Source organism: Nipponia nippon, unplaced genomic scaffold (genome assembly GCF_047370975.1).
Source record: "Nipponia nippon isolate SJK-2023a ecotype South Korea unplaced genomic scaffold, ASM4737097v1 scaffold_3, whole genome shotgun sequence".
In the NCBI taxonomy this organism is placed as follows: domain Eukaryota; kingdom Metazoa; phylum Chordata; class Aves; order Pelecaniformes; family Threskiornithidae; genus Nipponia; species Nipponia nippon.
Genome location: NW_028262347.1, coordinates 56,299,269 through 56,315,475, shown reverse-complemented (window position 1 = coordinate 56,315,475; position 16,207 = coordinate 56,299,269). Strand labels below are relative to the sequence as shown.

Below are 16,207 nucleotides of genomic sequence, written 5' to 3'. Positions count from 1 at the left end.
TTGTGCAGACTGTTACTCCTGGTGTGTGCAGTCCAGCTCCCACAATTCCCTTTTTTCCCAGTTGCTATCATTTCTTCGTAGCGAGGTCACTAAGATAGTTCTCCTCTGCACTTGTTTATACTCCTAGCTGCTTGCACATGTCTGTCAGGCCACTATTAGCAATGATTCCAGGTATTCTGCTTCCTTTTAAATTAGTTTCCTTGGCTCTTTCATTGCTTTGGTTGCTCTTCTCTGACACATCTTGTCTGTTGGCACCTCCTGGCTCCTTGGGGCCTGTGAGGATGTTTGGTGTGATAGAAGAGGAATATCAGCTGGGAAAGCACCATTGGATCATGGAAACTGTGGCACCTCTCACCCAGGCAGCCTGGCAGGATAGGGCAGAAGGGTTTATAGGACTTCACTTCCCTATAACACAAGCCACAAAAGCACAGTCCAGCATCCTATTGCAAATGTAAGACCTTTGATGAAAAGGAGACAGAAGCAGCCGTTGCTGGAGGAAGTGAGCAGGTGAGGAGCACTTCCTGGAACGGGAAGGATAATATCTCTTTCTGCAGCTGCTGAATAGAGCTGGGGGTTTTGCCCAGGGTATCTCCTGGTGATCGTTTGCTGGAGCTGCAGGAGAATTAATACTTCCTGGCACCTGTTCATAAGACAATGCTTGTAATGACTTGCATTTTTACAGCACCTTTCAAACAGAAAATATTCCCAAATGTTTTTCATGGATCTGATTGCACAAGAATTTGGCTGTGTCAAAGGGTGGAATGCATCATCACATGGTGATGCCATGTGAGACTTGGGGGAGACTTTTGTGGCTTTATGAGAAGAGATAGCCCAGGAAATATGTGATAAGTGCAGGGAGAAATCCTCCTAAAACACCTTTCTTGTGGCTTCTGTGTCACAGATGTGCATGTCTAGGAGCAGCCAGACAGTGGCAGGGACAAGCTGGACTGGAGGATCTGGTCATTTCTCAATATTTAAAGGTCTCTGAGGAAAACAAAACCTTGTTCTGCTCTTCCTTTTGCCTCTCTTGATTTATTCTCTCTTCTTCAGTTGGACGAAGGAACGTCGTGTCCTGCTGGTGATGTCCAAAGCAAAGAAGAAGTGGGTGTCTGTCCGACCACTGCCTTCCATCCGCAACTTCCCACAGCAATATGATGTAAGCCCCATCCCAGAACGGCCAGGTGCCCCTTCTCCTTCCCTCCCAGCATGGTGCAGCGCTTTGAGGGCTGGTCCCCTGTAGACCTGGCAGGGAAGCAGGCACATGTTGGCTGAGGTGGGAGGCAAGGACAGACTGAGGGCAGCAAGATCTCCAATGCATCCAGCAAAAGGGTGGAGCAGAAGAGGGAGCAGCACCTGTTTAAACCACTCTATGCATGTATGCAAGTTTCTGACGTTGCTGTTAATGCGGTCACCATCTCAAGAAGCGGCTGGCACAGGCACAGGGTTTGGAAATGAGATTTAAGTATCCCCTTAGGTCAGGGTTTCTCAGTGTGGGTGAGAGGTGAGACAGAGTCCTTGGGAGAAGCCTGTCCCTGCCTTTGCTGTGGCTGTGCTGCCATAGATTGTGAAACTTGCTCATGATGTATTTTGAAAGCAAAACTAAGAACTCAGCTAAAAAGACACGTGCTGTGAGGAAAACTACAGATATCCAACCTCCAACAGCAGCCCCAAATATGGCGATTGATAATTTCTCCCTCCCTCTCCTTTCCTTTCTCCCTGAAAGGAGAAAGCTCCTCTCCCTCCTACCCTATGGGATCTGCTGCCGCTTAGTCCATAGGCAGGTGCAAGGCCACGTGTCAGGCCTTGAGGGCTCTCCGCTTGCAAGCCAGTTGCTAGAAGCTGGGGAGGGGAGCAAGAGTTATTTGCAGTTACTGCAGTAGGAGATGAGGCCAGCAGGTGAGTCGCAGATCGTGCAGCAAAGGCAAGTTGCCATACGAGTGTGTGCTTTGCCTGAGCTTCCACCCAGCTCTCGCCAGAGGGGAACAGCGTTGTTTCTTCCCCCCAGTTTGTGTCAGCCAGCTCGTCTCCACACTGCTGTCCTCCTCTGGTGGCAGGACTAGGAGAGAAGGGACGATCAGTAAATACGATGCTTGGAAAGCTTCTCGTTTTCTCTGGCAATGATGCTGTTGGTAGCTGTGAGGTAAAGTTGTGCGCGCTAGTGCGGTCTAAGCAACCCATAAGGCCGCTCGTCACGTGCTTGGAGACGGCTGGAGAATGAGTCACCTTTGGGGACCAGCAATGTGACCAGCAGGAGACACGTTGGGTCAATGCAGGTTGCTCCCTGCTGTCTCCCCCAGGGCCAGCGCTAAGCATACCTGCACCCAGTCACCTATGGAAATGGCAACAAGAGAGAGGCCAGGTGCTGAACTGAGCTGCCTGCATGTTTATAGGGAAGTCTTTACCTTTCATGTCATCAGGGAAAGAAGCATGAGTTAATGACGTATGAAGTATCCTGTTCTGACCTCTCCTGCGTGCAATTTAATGTCCCAGCTGTTTTTTTGAACCCCCATTCCCCTCTAGCAAGGAGCGTTTGTGCAGGTGCTAAATTTTGCTCTGTCTTTTAACAGTTGTGTATCCATGCACAAAATGGCAGGAAATGCCAGTACGTGGGCAACTGCTCCTTCGCCCACAGCCCTGAGGAGAGAGACATGTGGACCTTCATGAAGGAAAATAAAAGTGAGTGGGGGAAACATGGGCCAAGGAGTTTGGGGAGAGGGAAGAGGACATTTGGGCAGTGGATGCAGGGTGTGTCAAGACATACTCTTGACAACAGAGACGGAGCTGGACAGAGCTGGTACCATGATCTTAGGTGGGATTATGGGGCAGGTCTGTCTACAGTAATTTAGAGATGCTCTTTTCTTAAACGTGCATATATATCTTGAGTCCCTTGTTCTGGGACTAGTGCACATTGGTCCTATGTCTTGCATTGCTCCATTGCTGCCCTCCCTTTCTGCAGCTTTTTGAATCCACCCTGTGCTGTCCCTCCAGTTGCCGGTACTGTCCCAGGCCTGGCTCTGTATGGAGCTCTACCAAAGCACCAGTCCTGACCTGTAGCTGCTCCTGAAGCTTTCTTGTCTGTCTGTCTTGTATCTGCCTTGGCTTTCTTGCCCATTTTTGCTCATAGCCCTTGCTCCTGGGCTGCGGCACTCCCTGCTCATGGCATTGCATCCTGAATGAGAACATCGTTGGGTGGTGCCTTTGTGGAGGAGCTTGTCTGGAATTAATTATGCAGGCTCCCAACTTAGCTTTTGGGGGAGAGCTGGGGGCTTGCCCATGTCCTGGACAGCCAGCTTTCTGGCAGCAGTCCTTGTTCATTCAGACCAACAGCAAGCTGGGGAAAAATATTCTCTTTGCAAGGCCCAGTTGTCCAGGTGCTCACCTAGCTCTGTTGGGAGATGCTGGAAAGCTTGAAGGGTTTCAGGCCTGCCCTGAGTTTATTCGGTCTTTATGCTTGGATGGAGGGTCTTTCTCTCTGCTGGGTGAAACGCTGTTATTTGTTACAGTTCAAGTCATTTCGTTGCTGAGGCCTTTAAAGCACATCAGACCAGTCTGGGTGTGTTTGCTCAAGCATGAAGGTGAATCTTCAAACAACAGCGTTGTTTCAGTTTGGGGGAATTTGCATTCATTATCCCCAATTGCCTTGAGTTCCTCAATTATCCATTTAGCGAGGTGTAAATCACTAACGCATCGCACTTACAGCATCACATCGGTGTCTGCAAACATTTATGCTTCCATAGCCTCTCTCAGGAGCTGATCTTGGAAAGGCAGATGTGCAGTCAAAGCTTCCACCCAAAATTTGCCTTGCCAGTAGTATGCCGAATGGGTTTTAAACCAAAAGCACCAAGAGACATCGACTGCAGTCCTCTGGGCAGGTTTGGAACTTGGGGCAAGCTATCATTAGGTCTTCCTCTGCTCCCCAGTGCTTCCTGTGGCCAGCTTGCTTAAAGGCTCTCCTCCCTCACGAGTGCTGAGGATGAAGCTTAGTCTTAGAGGGAAGGGACGGATCTGAATCCAGCCCCTGCCTTAGCTCCCTGCCTGGAGTGAGATGTCTGCTGAGGTCAAGCAGAATCAGGCCTGATGGAGAATCACCTTGTAGGGTGAAGTCCATGGAGATGTTGGGGCACTTTCCCTCCTTCCTGAATACTTCTTGTAGCTGCCGTCACGGTTGCCCGTCGACTCATAGAAGACACCCCCCCGCACCAGGTGGTGTGGCGTGAATTTGGTTCCCCTCCCCAGGGCTTTCATCTGAGGAGGTGACATCAGGACTCCTGAGCACAGGCCTTCAGTCTGACAGCAGCTGCTGCTGCTCAGGAGAGGGGAGGGAAGGGCTGCCCCGGCATTCTTCCTTTTCTCATAGTTTGTGCATGGTGTGGGAGGTTGTATGAGTGACTTCATGGGTTGCCTTTGTGCAGTACTAGATATGCAGCAGACCTATGACATGTGGCTAAAGAAACACAATCCTGGGAAGCCTGGAGAGGGGACACCACTCACCTCGCGAGAAGGGGAGAAACAGATCCAGATGCCCACCGACTACGCTGACATCATGGTAATCAGCTGATCTCTTCTCCTTCATCCCTCCTTCTCCTCCTCAGTGCTGATAGCCTGCCCTCTCCTGTGCTCCAGGTGTGAGCTAGCAGGGAGTGCATTGCTCTTGTGGGAAAGAGCCGTGCTAATGTAGGTTAAATGGACAGCTTGGAGCAGCACAGCCAGGGCGGCACAGGTGAAGCAGGGAGGGATTGACCTGGGGTCAGCAAGGCTCTGCAATGGCTTTTCTGTTAATCCTCGAGTCAGTAGGAGTCTACCTTAGGTTCCCTTCTGCGTGGGCTCAGCCTCTCCCCAGGGTTCCTGCGTGCTCCTGGGAAAGCTGGCAAAGCCATTGCTGGCCTGTTGGAAAAGAGGGAGAAGGTTGGAGAAGAGCTGGGTCCAGAGCGCAGAGGCCTGGGAAAACTAGAGGCAGATGTGTCTCCTTAGCCCAGGGGTGGTGGCTGGTGTAAGGGTTTGTGCTCCTGAAGAGTCCTGCACTGCCTGTGCACCTGGGGGTGACCTTGCAGTCAGACCCCATTTGGGCCATCAGTAGGGGCAGGGGGACTGTGTCAGTGAACCGAGCTGTCCTGTTCTCTGAGCCCATTTGACCTGTAGGTAGACCTCAGCAAAGCATCTCCTCTGCTCCCCCTTAGTGGTACCACGATGCCTTGAAGATGACATGGCAGAGAAGTGTGGGAGGTTGTAGACTGAGCAGAGCTTCCAGGATGCTCTGGAAGGAGAGGGGGAGAGGCAGTGCCAGCACGGGAAAGGCCGACGGGTGTGACTGTTAACACACTGACTGGCCCTTTGTCCTGTCTGCACTGGTTAGATGGGCTACCACTGCTGGCTCTGTGGGAAGAACAGCAACAGCAAGAAGCAATGGCAGCAGCACATCCAGTCGGAGAAGCACAAGGAGAAGGTCTTCACCTCGGACAGTGACTCCAGCTGCTGGAGCTACCGCTTCCCTATGGGGGAGTTCCGGCTCTGCGAAAGGTACCGTTGCCTCATCTCCCTCCTGTGCTGCTGCTGCAGGGACCGGGCGACAGGCCCAGGGCCTCCGTCATCCCTCCTCCTCCTCCTTCACTACCACCTCCTCCTCCTCTCATGGAGTCCCCAGGGACTTCCTCTTGGAGGAGGAGTGGGACAAGCTGACAGGTTTGGGTGACGGTGAGGCTGCTGTTGGATCCCAGAGATGCTCAGCTACGCTGCTGAGGGGTAAAAATACATTTCTGAGCGTATGTCTTTAGAAAATGAGAGCGAGCTTCATGTCTGCACCTGTGCCCTCCATAGCCAGGATGCTCTCAGCTCTCAGGCTGCTAAACAGTCTGCTTGCTCTGATGCTTGGGGATATCCCACGTGCTTTATTAAATGGTTTGAATGTCTCACACCCTCTGAATCAGCGCCTTGAGGTGTCTTCAGAAGGCTTGTGATGGTTAAAAATGCCATTTTGGTTAGAGAGAAGGCTGTCTCTCATGGCTGTTACCTGGCATTTCCTCTCTTGTTTGGTGGTTTCTCCTCATCCCTGCTGGTCCAGTTCCAGCTCACGTCATTTCGTTTTGTTGACTAAATCCCCTCATAGACATTGCTCTTTTCGCTGCTCTGTTTCTGTGCCCAGCCTCCGTGTTGCCTTTCCTGGCTGCACTTCGGTTTCTAGGAGAATCACCTCGCCCTTAGAAAAGAGAGTTTGCAGCATGTTTCGGTGGACCCCGATTGAGTATCCCAGACGGGGAGCTCAAAACTCTGTCCTGGGGGTGCCCTCTCGATCGTGCTCCTTGTGCTGCCGGCAGGTTCCAGAAGAGCAAGGCCTGCCCCGAAGGAGAGGAGTGTCGCTATGCCCACGGCCAGGACGAGCTGACGGAGTGGCTAGACCGGAGGGAGGTGCTGAAACAGAAACTGGCCAAAGCCCGCAAGGACATGCTGCTCTGCCCCAGGGATGACGACTTCGGGAAATACAACTTCCTATTGCGGGATGGCGTATAGTAAGGGTTGTGGGGGGAGCCTGTTGGCTGGAGAAACACGGGGCGGGTTTTCTGAGAATGGCAGTAGCAGGGAGAGCGAGATCTGTGTCTCGCAAAGAGAACTTTTTCTTTTCTTTCATTTTAAGATTATGAGACGATGATTTATTAGTGGTGAATGAAATCGTGAATTTGATTCTCCTTGGCCAGCGAACGCCATGCTCACTGAGTTTGTGATTCATCTTCTCTCTCTTCTTCCCCCAGATTCTCCTTCCTCTCCATCTTTTTGTTTTCGCTGTCCTTCATTCAAAGGAATGAATCCAGTCTGTACTGGGCTGCGAATCAGAGAATTTCTCCTTGCGTCATTCTCCTGCCCTTCAATTTGGAGTGTGGCTGCAGAGGTCTGGAGGACAAAGCTGAGAGAAAGGGCCAGACATCTGGTGAAAAGGTGACCATGAAATTCATGTGCTCCTTTTCTCAGTGCTGCAGAGCAAGCCCCACTTACGCTGCTGCAGCCGGCCTGCTCTCCTGGGAGTTCAGTACCAGAAGAATTAGGAATTGAGGTGCAAAAGAAGGAAAACCACTAGATCTGACCTAAAACATCGAAGTTTAAGCTCCTGCTGTCTGTATTGCCCTGAGGCATCAGCTGGCGCTGAGGAGGGTAACAGCTGTCTGGTATAAAGAGCGTAGCTAAAAGCAGCAAAGTAATAAAACTGCTTGCAGCAGCAAGAACTGGATTGTAGGTGACTTCAGACTGTTTTAGCTGACTGTACCCAGAAAGCAGATTGGTGACTCCTCATTAGATGTCTTTGTCAGTGTGCGACAGGTATTCAGGGTGGGTAGTTTTGGTCTGGATTTTTGGCTGGTGTGACTGGTGCAAGTAAGACTGGAGCCGTCTAGAAGGTGTAGTAGACACTCTGACACACCTTGTAGTTCAGGCCCCAGTATCAGTCAGGAGGAAGGCTGTAACCAAAAGGAACCTGTGTTTCTGTGTTGCCTTGGGTCCTGAAGAGAGGGAGGGAGGTAATGGGGTTCCCTTCTTGCCCTTTAAATGGCATGTGTTACTGGTTATTTAGAGCTGCGTTTTTCCCTGCACTGCCAGAAGAACTGGGTGGGGACCCATGTAAAAGAACACCATCGAGCAGCATGGGTGATGCTTTGCTGATGGGAATCCAGCTGGAAGGGTGCTTACCAGCACCGGAGGTTCAGCCCCCTTCCTCCTCAGAGCCGGGGCAGGGAGCTTGCGGACGCACAGTGCAGCCAGGATGCGACCCAGGGCAGGGACCGCGGTGGAGGGTGAGCAGCAGAGTGGGACCCAGCCATGTGTCTGCTCCTGTCCCGCCCGATGTGTGCCACGGTGGGGGAACCGGTGATGCTGAGCTCTGGGCCAGGATTTTTGGCTTTTGGCAGCGGCGAGAGGCAGTACTGCTCTGTATGCCAGCCTTGTCTCTTCTGGCGGTCTCATCCTGTAAGCAGTGAACGTGTGTCCTGTGCTGAGCTTCCCTCTCCTTCTCTCTTCTGCAGTCCAGCTGCGCTCTGCAGGTTTGCATGCATGGATGGCACCATCCACTCAAACACAAACACGTCTCCCTCACAGCTTTCGCAGGGGATGTCTTTTTCATACAGCGTCTCCCAGGACAGCAAGCTCAGAGCCCTTGGGTCTGGCAGTGCTGTATCCATGGTAAATACAATCTGGCCGTGAACTGCTTGGTGCTTTGGCACTGCTGGGTCCCCCTTTTCCCTCCCTGCTCCCATATCCTTGGGGTTCCCAGCTTCAAGAGAGATGGGATATGGAAATACAGGAGATGCAGAAATGCAGGAGATGCTGGGGGGGCAGCTGGCACCTTTCTAAACCAGCCTCCAGGTAGGTACATCAGCTCCACTGGGGTAGTTACAGCCCAAGAGCAGAGTGCGCTGCATGCTGGTCTTGGGTCTTTCTGGTGATGATACGGGCTCTAAGTAAGCTGAATGTGCCTCTGAGCTTGTTTCCTCTTCTTTAAAATGTGAGTCGTGGTCATGGGTTTGGTATGAGCTTCCCTTCTTGACTGTACAGCACCTTGAGATCTGGCCTAGAAGGGGCCAGGACCGTAAGATCTGATGATACACAGATGGCTTGTGAGAGACCGGAGAGAACTGGGGAGGGAAGTGGTTGATTCTACCTCTGCCCAAGTGTGGGGAGGAGGACGAGATGAGGAAGGATCCATAGTGCTGTGGGGAAAGAGAGTGACCAACACAGTATCAGACATGGCAGTTTTTGAGTGGTCAGGTGCTGTATTTTCTCCTCTGCTCTTCGCTGTAGCTGCCCGGATTGTACCTTCTCCTGGTGCTCCTCGTGCTCAAGTGGTCAACTTTATAAACAGAGAGAGACGGGAGAGGAGGTAGGCATCAACTCCTGGGTTATCTTGTTCTGCTCTTCTTGGGCAGAGATGCCAAGGAAGCGAATCTGGACCGGGGAACCTTGGAATGTGTTTTTTATTTTCAAAACAAATCCGCATCTCTAGTGTGACTCTAGCGTTCGCTGCGCTGTTCTTTCTCATACAATAACTTGTTCAGGTTACAGAACGGGTCGCTGTCCCCTCTCCCCGTCTCCGCGATGAGAGCCGAGCTGCTGAGCGAGGCTTCGGAGGGACGGAGCGGGGCCGAGGCGGGGAGAGGGCGAGCGTGCGTGAGGTGAGGGAGGCCCGTGGTCACGGGGGTTGCGTCGAGTATCTCTTTGTTTTCCCTGATATGATAACCTGGTCTGTGGTGTTGCAGTACTTTGTCACCAGACTTGTTTTAGTGTGTATATATGTGACCCCTCCCATGAAGCATATATACACAGGTATTAAATATATCGCTCTATATAATATTATATGTGTGTGGTATCGAAGGAATCTTTTAAATGAGGGTGAAGGAAAAGGACTCGGGCCAGGAAACGCAGCATCTCCAGTTTAAATATGAAGACTTTTATTTGGGTTAGGGAAAGGGAAATAACAAAGAGGGGAGGGTTTTATATAGATAGGTATAAATTTTGAGATGGGACAGGTTTCCTGTTCACATTTTTGAAACCCCCTATGATGTCCTCGCAGTCCCATCTCAGTGGAGGAATATTACACTACTAACTAGTGAGTAAAGTTTTAATGATAAGGCTTTGCTTATATTATTTAAAGAGACGTTGTGAAAGGCAGGAAGCTTCACACTTGACTTCCCAGGCTCGCTTTATCAAGCCAAGAGGGTTTTCTTCAGCACATTATGTACTCTCAGCAGAACTGCTCAGTGCTCGTGGCTCTACAACAGATAAACCACAAGTGGTAGGGCTGCTTTAGTGCTGCATTCACAAGACCCTGTGATAACTCTCTTCTTTTCTTCATTCATGTGAGGAAGAAAGAAAATTTTGCAGCACAGAACCAAATCCAAGGGTTATTAGCAAAAGAAGTGATGTTTTAATTTTATAACGTTAGGAGAAAACCTCATATCCTGTAAAATAACCACAGGCACACACTCATACAGAGTAGAGCCTTTGATTCAGATCAAAGATTGTTAAATGCTGAAGGACTTAGTGAAAATCTTTTCCCGAACCCTTTGGTAGGGGCAGGGATTTAAGTGACGCTGGTGGTGGAGTTAACCTGGCCTTTACAGGGGGTAGTAAAAAAACAAAAAATACCCTACTTAGCTTGTATGAAACTGTATGTCAAAAATGGATGGGTTTCAGCAAGTGAAAGGAAAAGACAGCAAGGGGATGCTGCAGTTCTGAGCTGAGTAGTAATGATTTAGAGTCCTTTAATATGTCTTTGTATTAATATAATTTAAGAATACCACGCTTTACTATTAAAAAAGAACTTAGTATCTTTCATAAGGTCTAGTATCAGGATAATAACGTAGGTGTTTTAACAACATTTTTGTTTTTGTTCTTAAATAAAAAAAAAAAAAAACAAACTTGCTTCTTTTAGCCTTTGTAATAGAAAATAAAAGTGTGCACTTTAAACCCTCTCCCGATCCAGTGTGTGTTTGCATTTTTCAAACAGCCCACAAAGGCTTTTTATCTTGGTTTCAGGTTTCCCTACGGTAAGGGGGGAAGCAAAGGGAGGAATGCAAGCACTGGATCGCTTTTGCTTTCTCCCATCCTTGAGTATAATCTACTGCTCTTCTGGCTGAGTGGAAAATTGCCTGTGTGTGTATTAACAGATTCTGCAGTTCTTCATCAGACACGCAGTTCTGGTGAAATTTAAGTGTGTTTAAGATTTTTTTTTTTTCTTTCCCCCAAGCACCAAGAATCTACACGCTCTGCATTGACACATAGTTTCAGGTGTTTGGGTAACCTGTGTTTTGAAACCTCCAGCAATCAGGTCTTGTGATTATCTTCATCTAGAGGTTGCTCTGCTGTGTAGGCTGCTCTGCTCAACTGGGCCAGCCAGTTCTTTTGCCTGCCAGCGTGCACCCCGCCAAGGAAGATGCCTTTAGCCCTACCCACTGAGTCTCACGCAGCTCGGGCCATGAGAAGCGTTTGTGCCGATTCCCCCTGACGAGGATGCTGTGTGGTGAAGATCGCACGTGGAGCAAGAGGTCAGTGTGAAAACATTTATTAATAAAACTGTTTTCTTTATTTTTCAAATCCATCATGATGCAAATCAATCTGGGATTCTTGATGAAGCCAAAACTGGAGATGTGGCAAAGACAAGGGAGTCCCATGGAGACACCCTGCTACTGCTGTGTAAGCTGGTAGACGACCAGAAGGTCATACCCAGCGAGACCTGAGGAGAGGAGACTTGTTACGCATCTCCCCAATGTGCCTGGATACAGACCCAAGGACTCGTGTCCCTCTGGTCATAGGAGGAGAGGTCTGAACACAAGCTTGTAGCGCAGAGGGAATGAGAAGACCGGTGGGTGCACTCTTAAGGTGCATCTATTGAGCAGGTACAATGTGAGAGACATTAGTTTTACCCTCCAAAGATTATCGAGGCCATGCTGGCAAGGGCGAGGGTAGCTTTTCCAGTACAATGGGGACCAAAACTCAAATTGTGAGGCAGACAAAGCATGAGGAGAAAAACGACAGTGTTTTCCTTGCAGGTTTGAGCCTCAGCTGTAAACCCCTCCTCACCGGTGTTTCTTCATTGAAGAAAATAAACTTGTATTTTGAAGAGGCAGGGAAAGGAATGGTAACTTCAGTATTCAGATCCTCGTAGGAACTTAAGCAGATACAAAGGCAAGGGGGCAAGCCCCAGGTCAGCCAGGAAGGATCCAGGTCCAATGGAGGATTGAGAGGAGCAAGTAGAGACCCCTGAGAGGTGGGAGGAAGGCTTCGTACTAAAGACCTTTCATGCCATCACACTGCAGACTGGCAGAGGGAGTTTGCCTTGCAAAGCGCGCAAGCTGCCGATGGGATTCCTAAGCAATGCTGTGACTGAGTCTGTCTGCCCACACTATAGGGAAACATTTCTGGGCAGTGACAGCAGGTGATGCAAATGCTGTCATCACTTGTCATCAATTGTGTTTGCTGCAGCCGTTGCAACCAAGAACAGGGCCATGTTGCGTTCTGCCCTGTGCAAGGAGAGCAGCAGAGAGTTCCTGCCCTGTAACCTGCAGAGGTGTGCTGGTCACTGTCTGGGGTGGAGGGCACGGAGGAGGTAACACTGTAGGGCACCTGGGGGGAAAAACATTGGGCAGAAAGCGATGTCCTGAATAGTAAGAGAGGCCTGGATGGGAGAGACTGGTGGGAGGGAAGTGGAGGAGGAAAGGCTGCAGGAGCACTGGCTGGAGCAGACAGCCGTTTGGTGTGGGGCAGAGGAAGGTGCTGAACAGACTTGGTTGGGTGCCTATGGGGTGGCTCTGGGCAGAGGTCCTGTGGACAGCCAGCTCTTGGGGCTTCCTGGAAAGCCAGGGCACTGCTCATCCAGCCTCACCCCTTTCTGCCCAGCATGGGAGGGGACAGGATGGGGCCCATCCGTTCCCAGTAACCTCTCTACCTTCCCAGCTGGATTGTCGCCTCCCCGCTTCTCCGCGGTTCCCCCTCCAGGCAGGAGCAGCAGGTCCCGGCACCCCCAGGGCAGGGGTGGTGTTTCCCGAAAGCAGATCCAGGTGGAGAGCAGGGATCAGATGAGATGACAGCTCCAGCCGACTCCTTCCCCACTGCAACGGTCCTGGCCCTGGCAGCTCCCGAGGCTGCCCCTCTCAGGGGTGCTCCTCTCTGCAGTTTAGCTTATGGATGACGGTGCCCCAGAAAACTCCTACTTTTTTCTGAGAGCCTCAGGAGGCACAGACATATAGCAGAGTCCCAGGAAATAGGGTTATTAGTTACCATCTGGATTAATCCTCCCCAAAATGACATTTACCCAGGGCTGGGATGGAAATCTCTAAACCCAGGTGCCAGAGTAGATTTGGCTTGCTTGGAATGGGAAAAATACTCAGCACTGGAAGTGCTCTTTGGTGTATTTCCCTTGTTCTCTGTGGATTTCCTCTGTCTGCCTTAGCTTTCAGTAGTGCTGGGGCCCTCCAGGCAGACGGTCAGGAAGGATGAAGAGCTGCATAGTTTTTCTAATTGAATACCAAAGCACGCTCCCCCGTCTGTACCCCAGCAAAGCTGAGGCACAGAGGGAAAGTCCTGCTTCCACGGGAGCAAGATGGCCTCAGTTTTCTTCAGCCAAACGGCTTGAGGATAACTGCAACACGGCTGGACGTTGCCCCTGGGAGCTGTGGTGGGGATTCAATACAGAAGCAGCGTTGCAAAAGAAGCTCTCGGCAGGCTGGATCTTTTCCTGTTTGAGACCATTCATATCTTGGCTTTTGGGGATCAGCGGCAGCCAAACTTCCCAGGCTTCTCAGGGGATCAGTTGTTTTCTTTCAGCCCACGTGCCTTCGCCAGGCTCAGCTGATTCCTGTATCTGTCCGTCAGGCTCTGACCTTTTGGGCCGTGATGCTGCAAGATCCCTGCTCCTGCTGGGGGCCACGTCGTTCCCAGGAGAAGTGAGTGAGCCTGGGAAGGGATGGCCAAGGGAGAGCCGAGGTCCTTACAGCCAGCCTCTTCGTTTTGAGAATGAAGCAGCCCGAGGAGCATCTATCTTCCTTGCTGTCCCACCCAACGGTCTCCCACAGACCCTGGCAGACGCCCAGCAGTCACTGTGCTTGGATTTCCTCATCCTGCTTTAAACGCCTTGGTTTATTGCTGCTCTTGGCACCTCTTGGGCTCTGCCTCCTGCCAAGGCTTGTTCGGAGAGCTCCCAAAGCCAGCTCTGCCCAGGATCCCAGACCATTTCTGGAGCAGGGAAATGCACAAAGGCAGCTCTAGGTGTCCTTGCTGCCCAGGGCAGCACGACTTCTGGTGATGCCAAGACTCTTTCTCACGTTTCCTCCCTGCCTAGCACCTAGTTTTCTGGCAAACAGCACCTCACAGGGGAAGGCCACGTGCAGAGGAGCAGAGCTGCAGTGAGCCCAGCTGCCACGTGAGCACCCCAAGAAGGAAGGGATGTCTTGGGGGGGGGGGGGGGAGCAAAGCTCATTAGCTTTTTGGCACTCATTTGGGGGAATTAGTTTTTAGAAATCCTTTCACCTCAGGCAGTAGTTGCAGGCGGTTCCTTCCACCGAGCTGCACCACTTGCTCGGGGATCCCGGCGCTGCTCCTCCACATAGGGAGATGGGCACACGTACACATATGTATGCACATGTATGCATGCAATACCCTGCCAGGGGAAGGAGCAGCCCCTTCGGAGTGGGAAGGGGGCTCAGTGCAAGGCCTCATCAAGCCCGTGTGTCTGTGCCCCACGCCGATACCATCAAAAGTACCTAAAGGGTCGCGCGCCCACATTTCAGGTGCCAGGCAGTCTTTAGCCAACACAGAGCCCCAGTCCCTCTTTTACCACCCTCAGCTGTCCAACCTCCCACGCTGGCCTTGCCTCTCCTTTTCCCACCTCCTTTTGATTTCAAGTAATCCGCTGCGGATGGAGACGCCCCCGGTCTGGCCACAGCCTTCCCTGCTGCTGCCTTTCTGGGTATCCTCACAGCTCCGTAGATGTCCGTCACCGCTAGCAGCAGCATCTCGACCCCATAGAAGATGAGGTGCTGGGATGTGGGACAAGCCTCCTTTCGGAAAGGCCACAGTGAAACTCAGCCTGACGGTCCCTGCCAAGGGGAAAAAAATTCCCCGTCAAGCCCAATGCACTATGCAAATAAATAGCTGAATCTGGAAGCTGTCGGTGGCATGTGCATTTGTCCTAGGAGCTAGTATAAGAGCAAAAAAGAATTACGCACGTCTGCAAAGAGGCAGAGACTGACCCCTGGCAAAGGGTTTGCTTGGATAAAAGAAGAAAGAGGAGAACACTTGCCAAGCTGGGTTTGGTGCAAGAACCAAACCCTGTGGCTGGGCCTGGAGCCTCCACACAGACCCTGAGGAGTAGGTCTGATCTGTGGGACTTGCAGCAGAAGACATCCCTGTGTGAGGTGATACGGAAATCTCTGAATAATGGCTGTGCTGCTAAGGTGAATGGTCGTGGGTAACTGAAAAACAGAAAGCTGTTTCAAGAGCAGCAGGATTTGTAAAGCTTCTAGAGATTTCTACAGGCTTTTGTCCTTATTTCCAGATACACTCCAGGGGAGTAACCTACCCTGTCTGTCACCACAGAGTCCCCTCAGTACTGCTGGCTTCTGCCTGTCCCCTCACTATTGCCTGCCGGGGGCAGCATGTGCTTTGGGGTGTTGGCCGCCAATGCACCTGCCCCAGATCAAACAGAACAAATAACAGCAGGCTTTCTCTCTGAGGAGGCATTAATTCAACTCTCTTCTTCCTAGCTTATCTTTCAAATAGAAATAGATATTTAAATATATTTATCCCTTTGCCAAGGTGGGTAGCATGTTCTGGGGAGGGAGGGGTGGGTGGATGGATGGATAGATAATACTGTTGTGTAAGCTTTGTGTCCTTAGAAAATCAGACAAAAATGTTTTTTTATTTTCCAAGAGGATATATTCCATTAGATTATCAAGCCAAGCTTTCATCTCATCAGAGGAAGCTGAGATAACAGCACTTAGTAATAATAACCAATAATGTCTTGTTTTGGTCAAATGTCACTGCTGCTGGTGGGTTCCCCACGAGCTGTGCTTTCAGGTACAGGCACATGTGCCGAGGGGCCCAGCCAGCACTGCTGGGCGGTGTGGGTAGCTGCGCCGGGAGACCTACAGAAAAGACACTGAAGGTGCCTGGCCTCTGCCATTTAAATCAGTGTTCCTGGAGTCTGGTCCTCTCTGTCACGCCTAGGTGCCCCCTTCTGCGTGCCACCCGCTTAGGGCCAGCCAGTTGACTATGGCAGGTTGAGTCAGTGAGAAAATGTGCTGTTAAGAGCTGACTGGGCTTCTGAGTAGTGGAGGAGAGCTGCTGAGACCTCCGCTAACATGGGATTACAATAATAAAAAATAACGATCTGATCTGATAACAGTGCAGCCAGCACAACTGATGCAATCTGTGGCCATGCCTGCAGCTTCCCAGAGCCAACATTTCAACTCCATTCACCAAAGCAGCTCAAGTGCTCTCTTTGGCGGGGACACAAGGGCAGACGGCTGCTCCCCACTGCTGTGACTCTACTCCATAGTGCAGTTTCTGCTTCCCTGGGGCTCGAAGTCAGGGCAGTGTTGATGCATCCTGCTAGCAATGTTACCCAAGTTCTTCTCCTGGGCAGGAGCTCAATTTTCAGGGATCGTGAATCAAGAAGGACACACAGCGTTGGCAGGAGACTTTGTGGACACGGCAAACGCAAGATAAGATATGC

General features: G+C 51.0%; 1 protein-coding gene across 11 annotated transcripts in view; it reads left to right on the top strand.

Annotated features, from left to right (window-relative positions):
* Window positions 1-10,448, top strand: part of ZC3H7B (zinc finger CCCH-type containing 7B) — a 54,093-nt gene extending 43,645 nt beyond the window's left edge. For 10 of the 11 annotated variants that reach the window (XM_087765521.1, XM_087765519.1, XM_087765525.1 and 7 more), the window contains 5 exons: window positions 1,051-1,156; window positions 2,568-2,676; window positions 4,413-4,546; window positions 5,354-5,517; window positions 6,312-10,448. In XM_087765521.1, coding sequence (XP_087621647.1) covers window positions 1,051-1,156; window positions 2,568-2,676; window positions 4,413-4,546; window positions 5,354-5,517; window positions 6,312-6,504 — 706 coding nt within the window. In that variant the 3' untranslated portion in view covers window positions 6,505-10,448. The remainder of the gene's footprint in view (window positions 1-1,050; window positions 1,157-2,567; window positions 2,677-4,412; window positions 4,547-5,353; window positions 5,518-6,311) is intronic. The other variant, XM_087765522.1, reaches the window with a different exon arrangement.
* The last annotated feature ends 5,759 nt before the right edge of the window (window positions 10,449-16,207 follow it).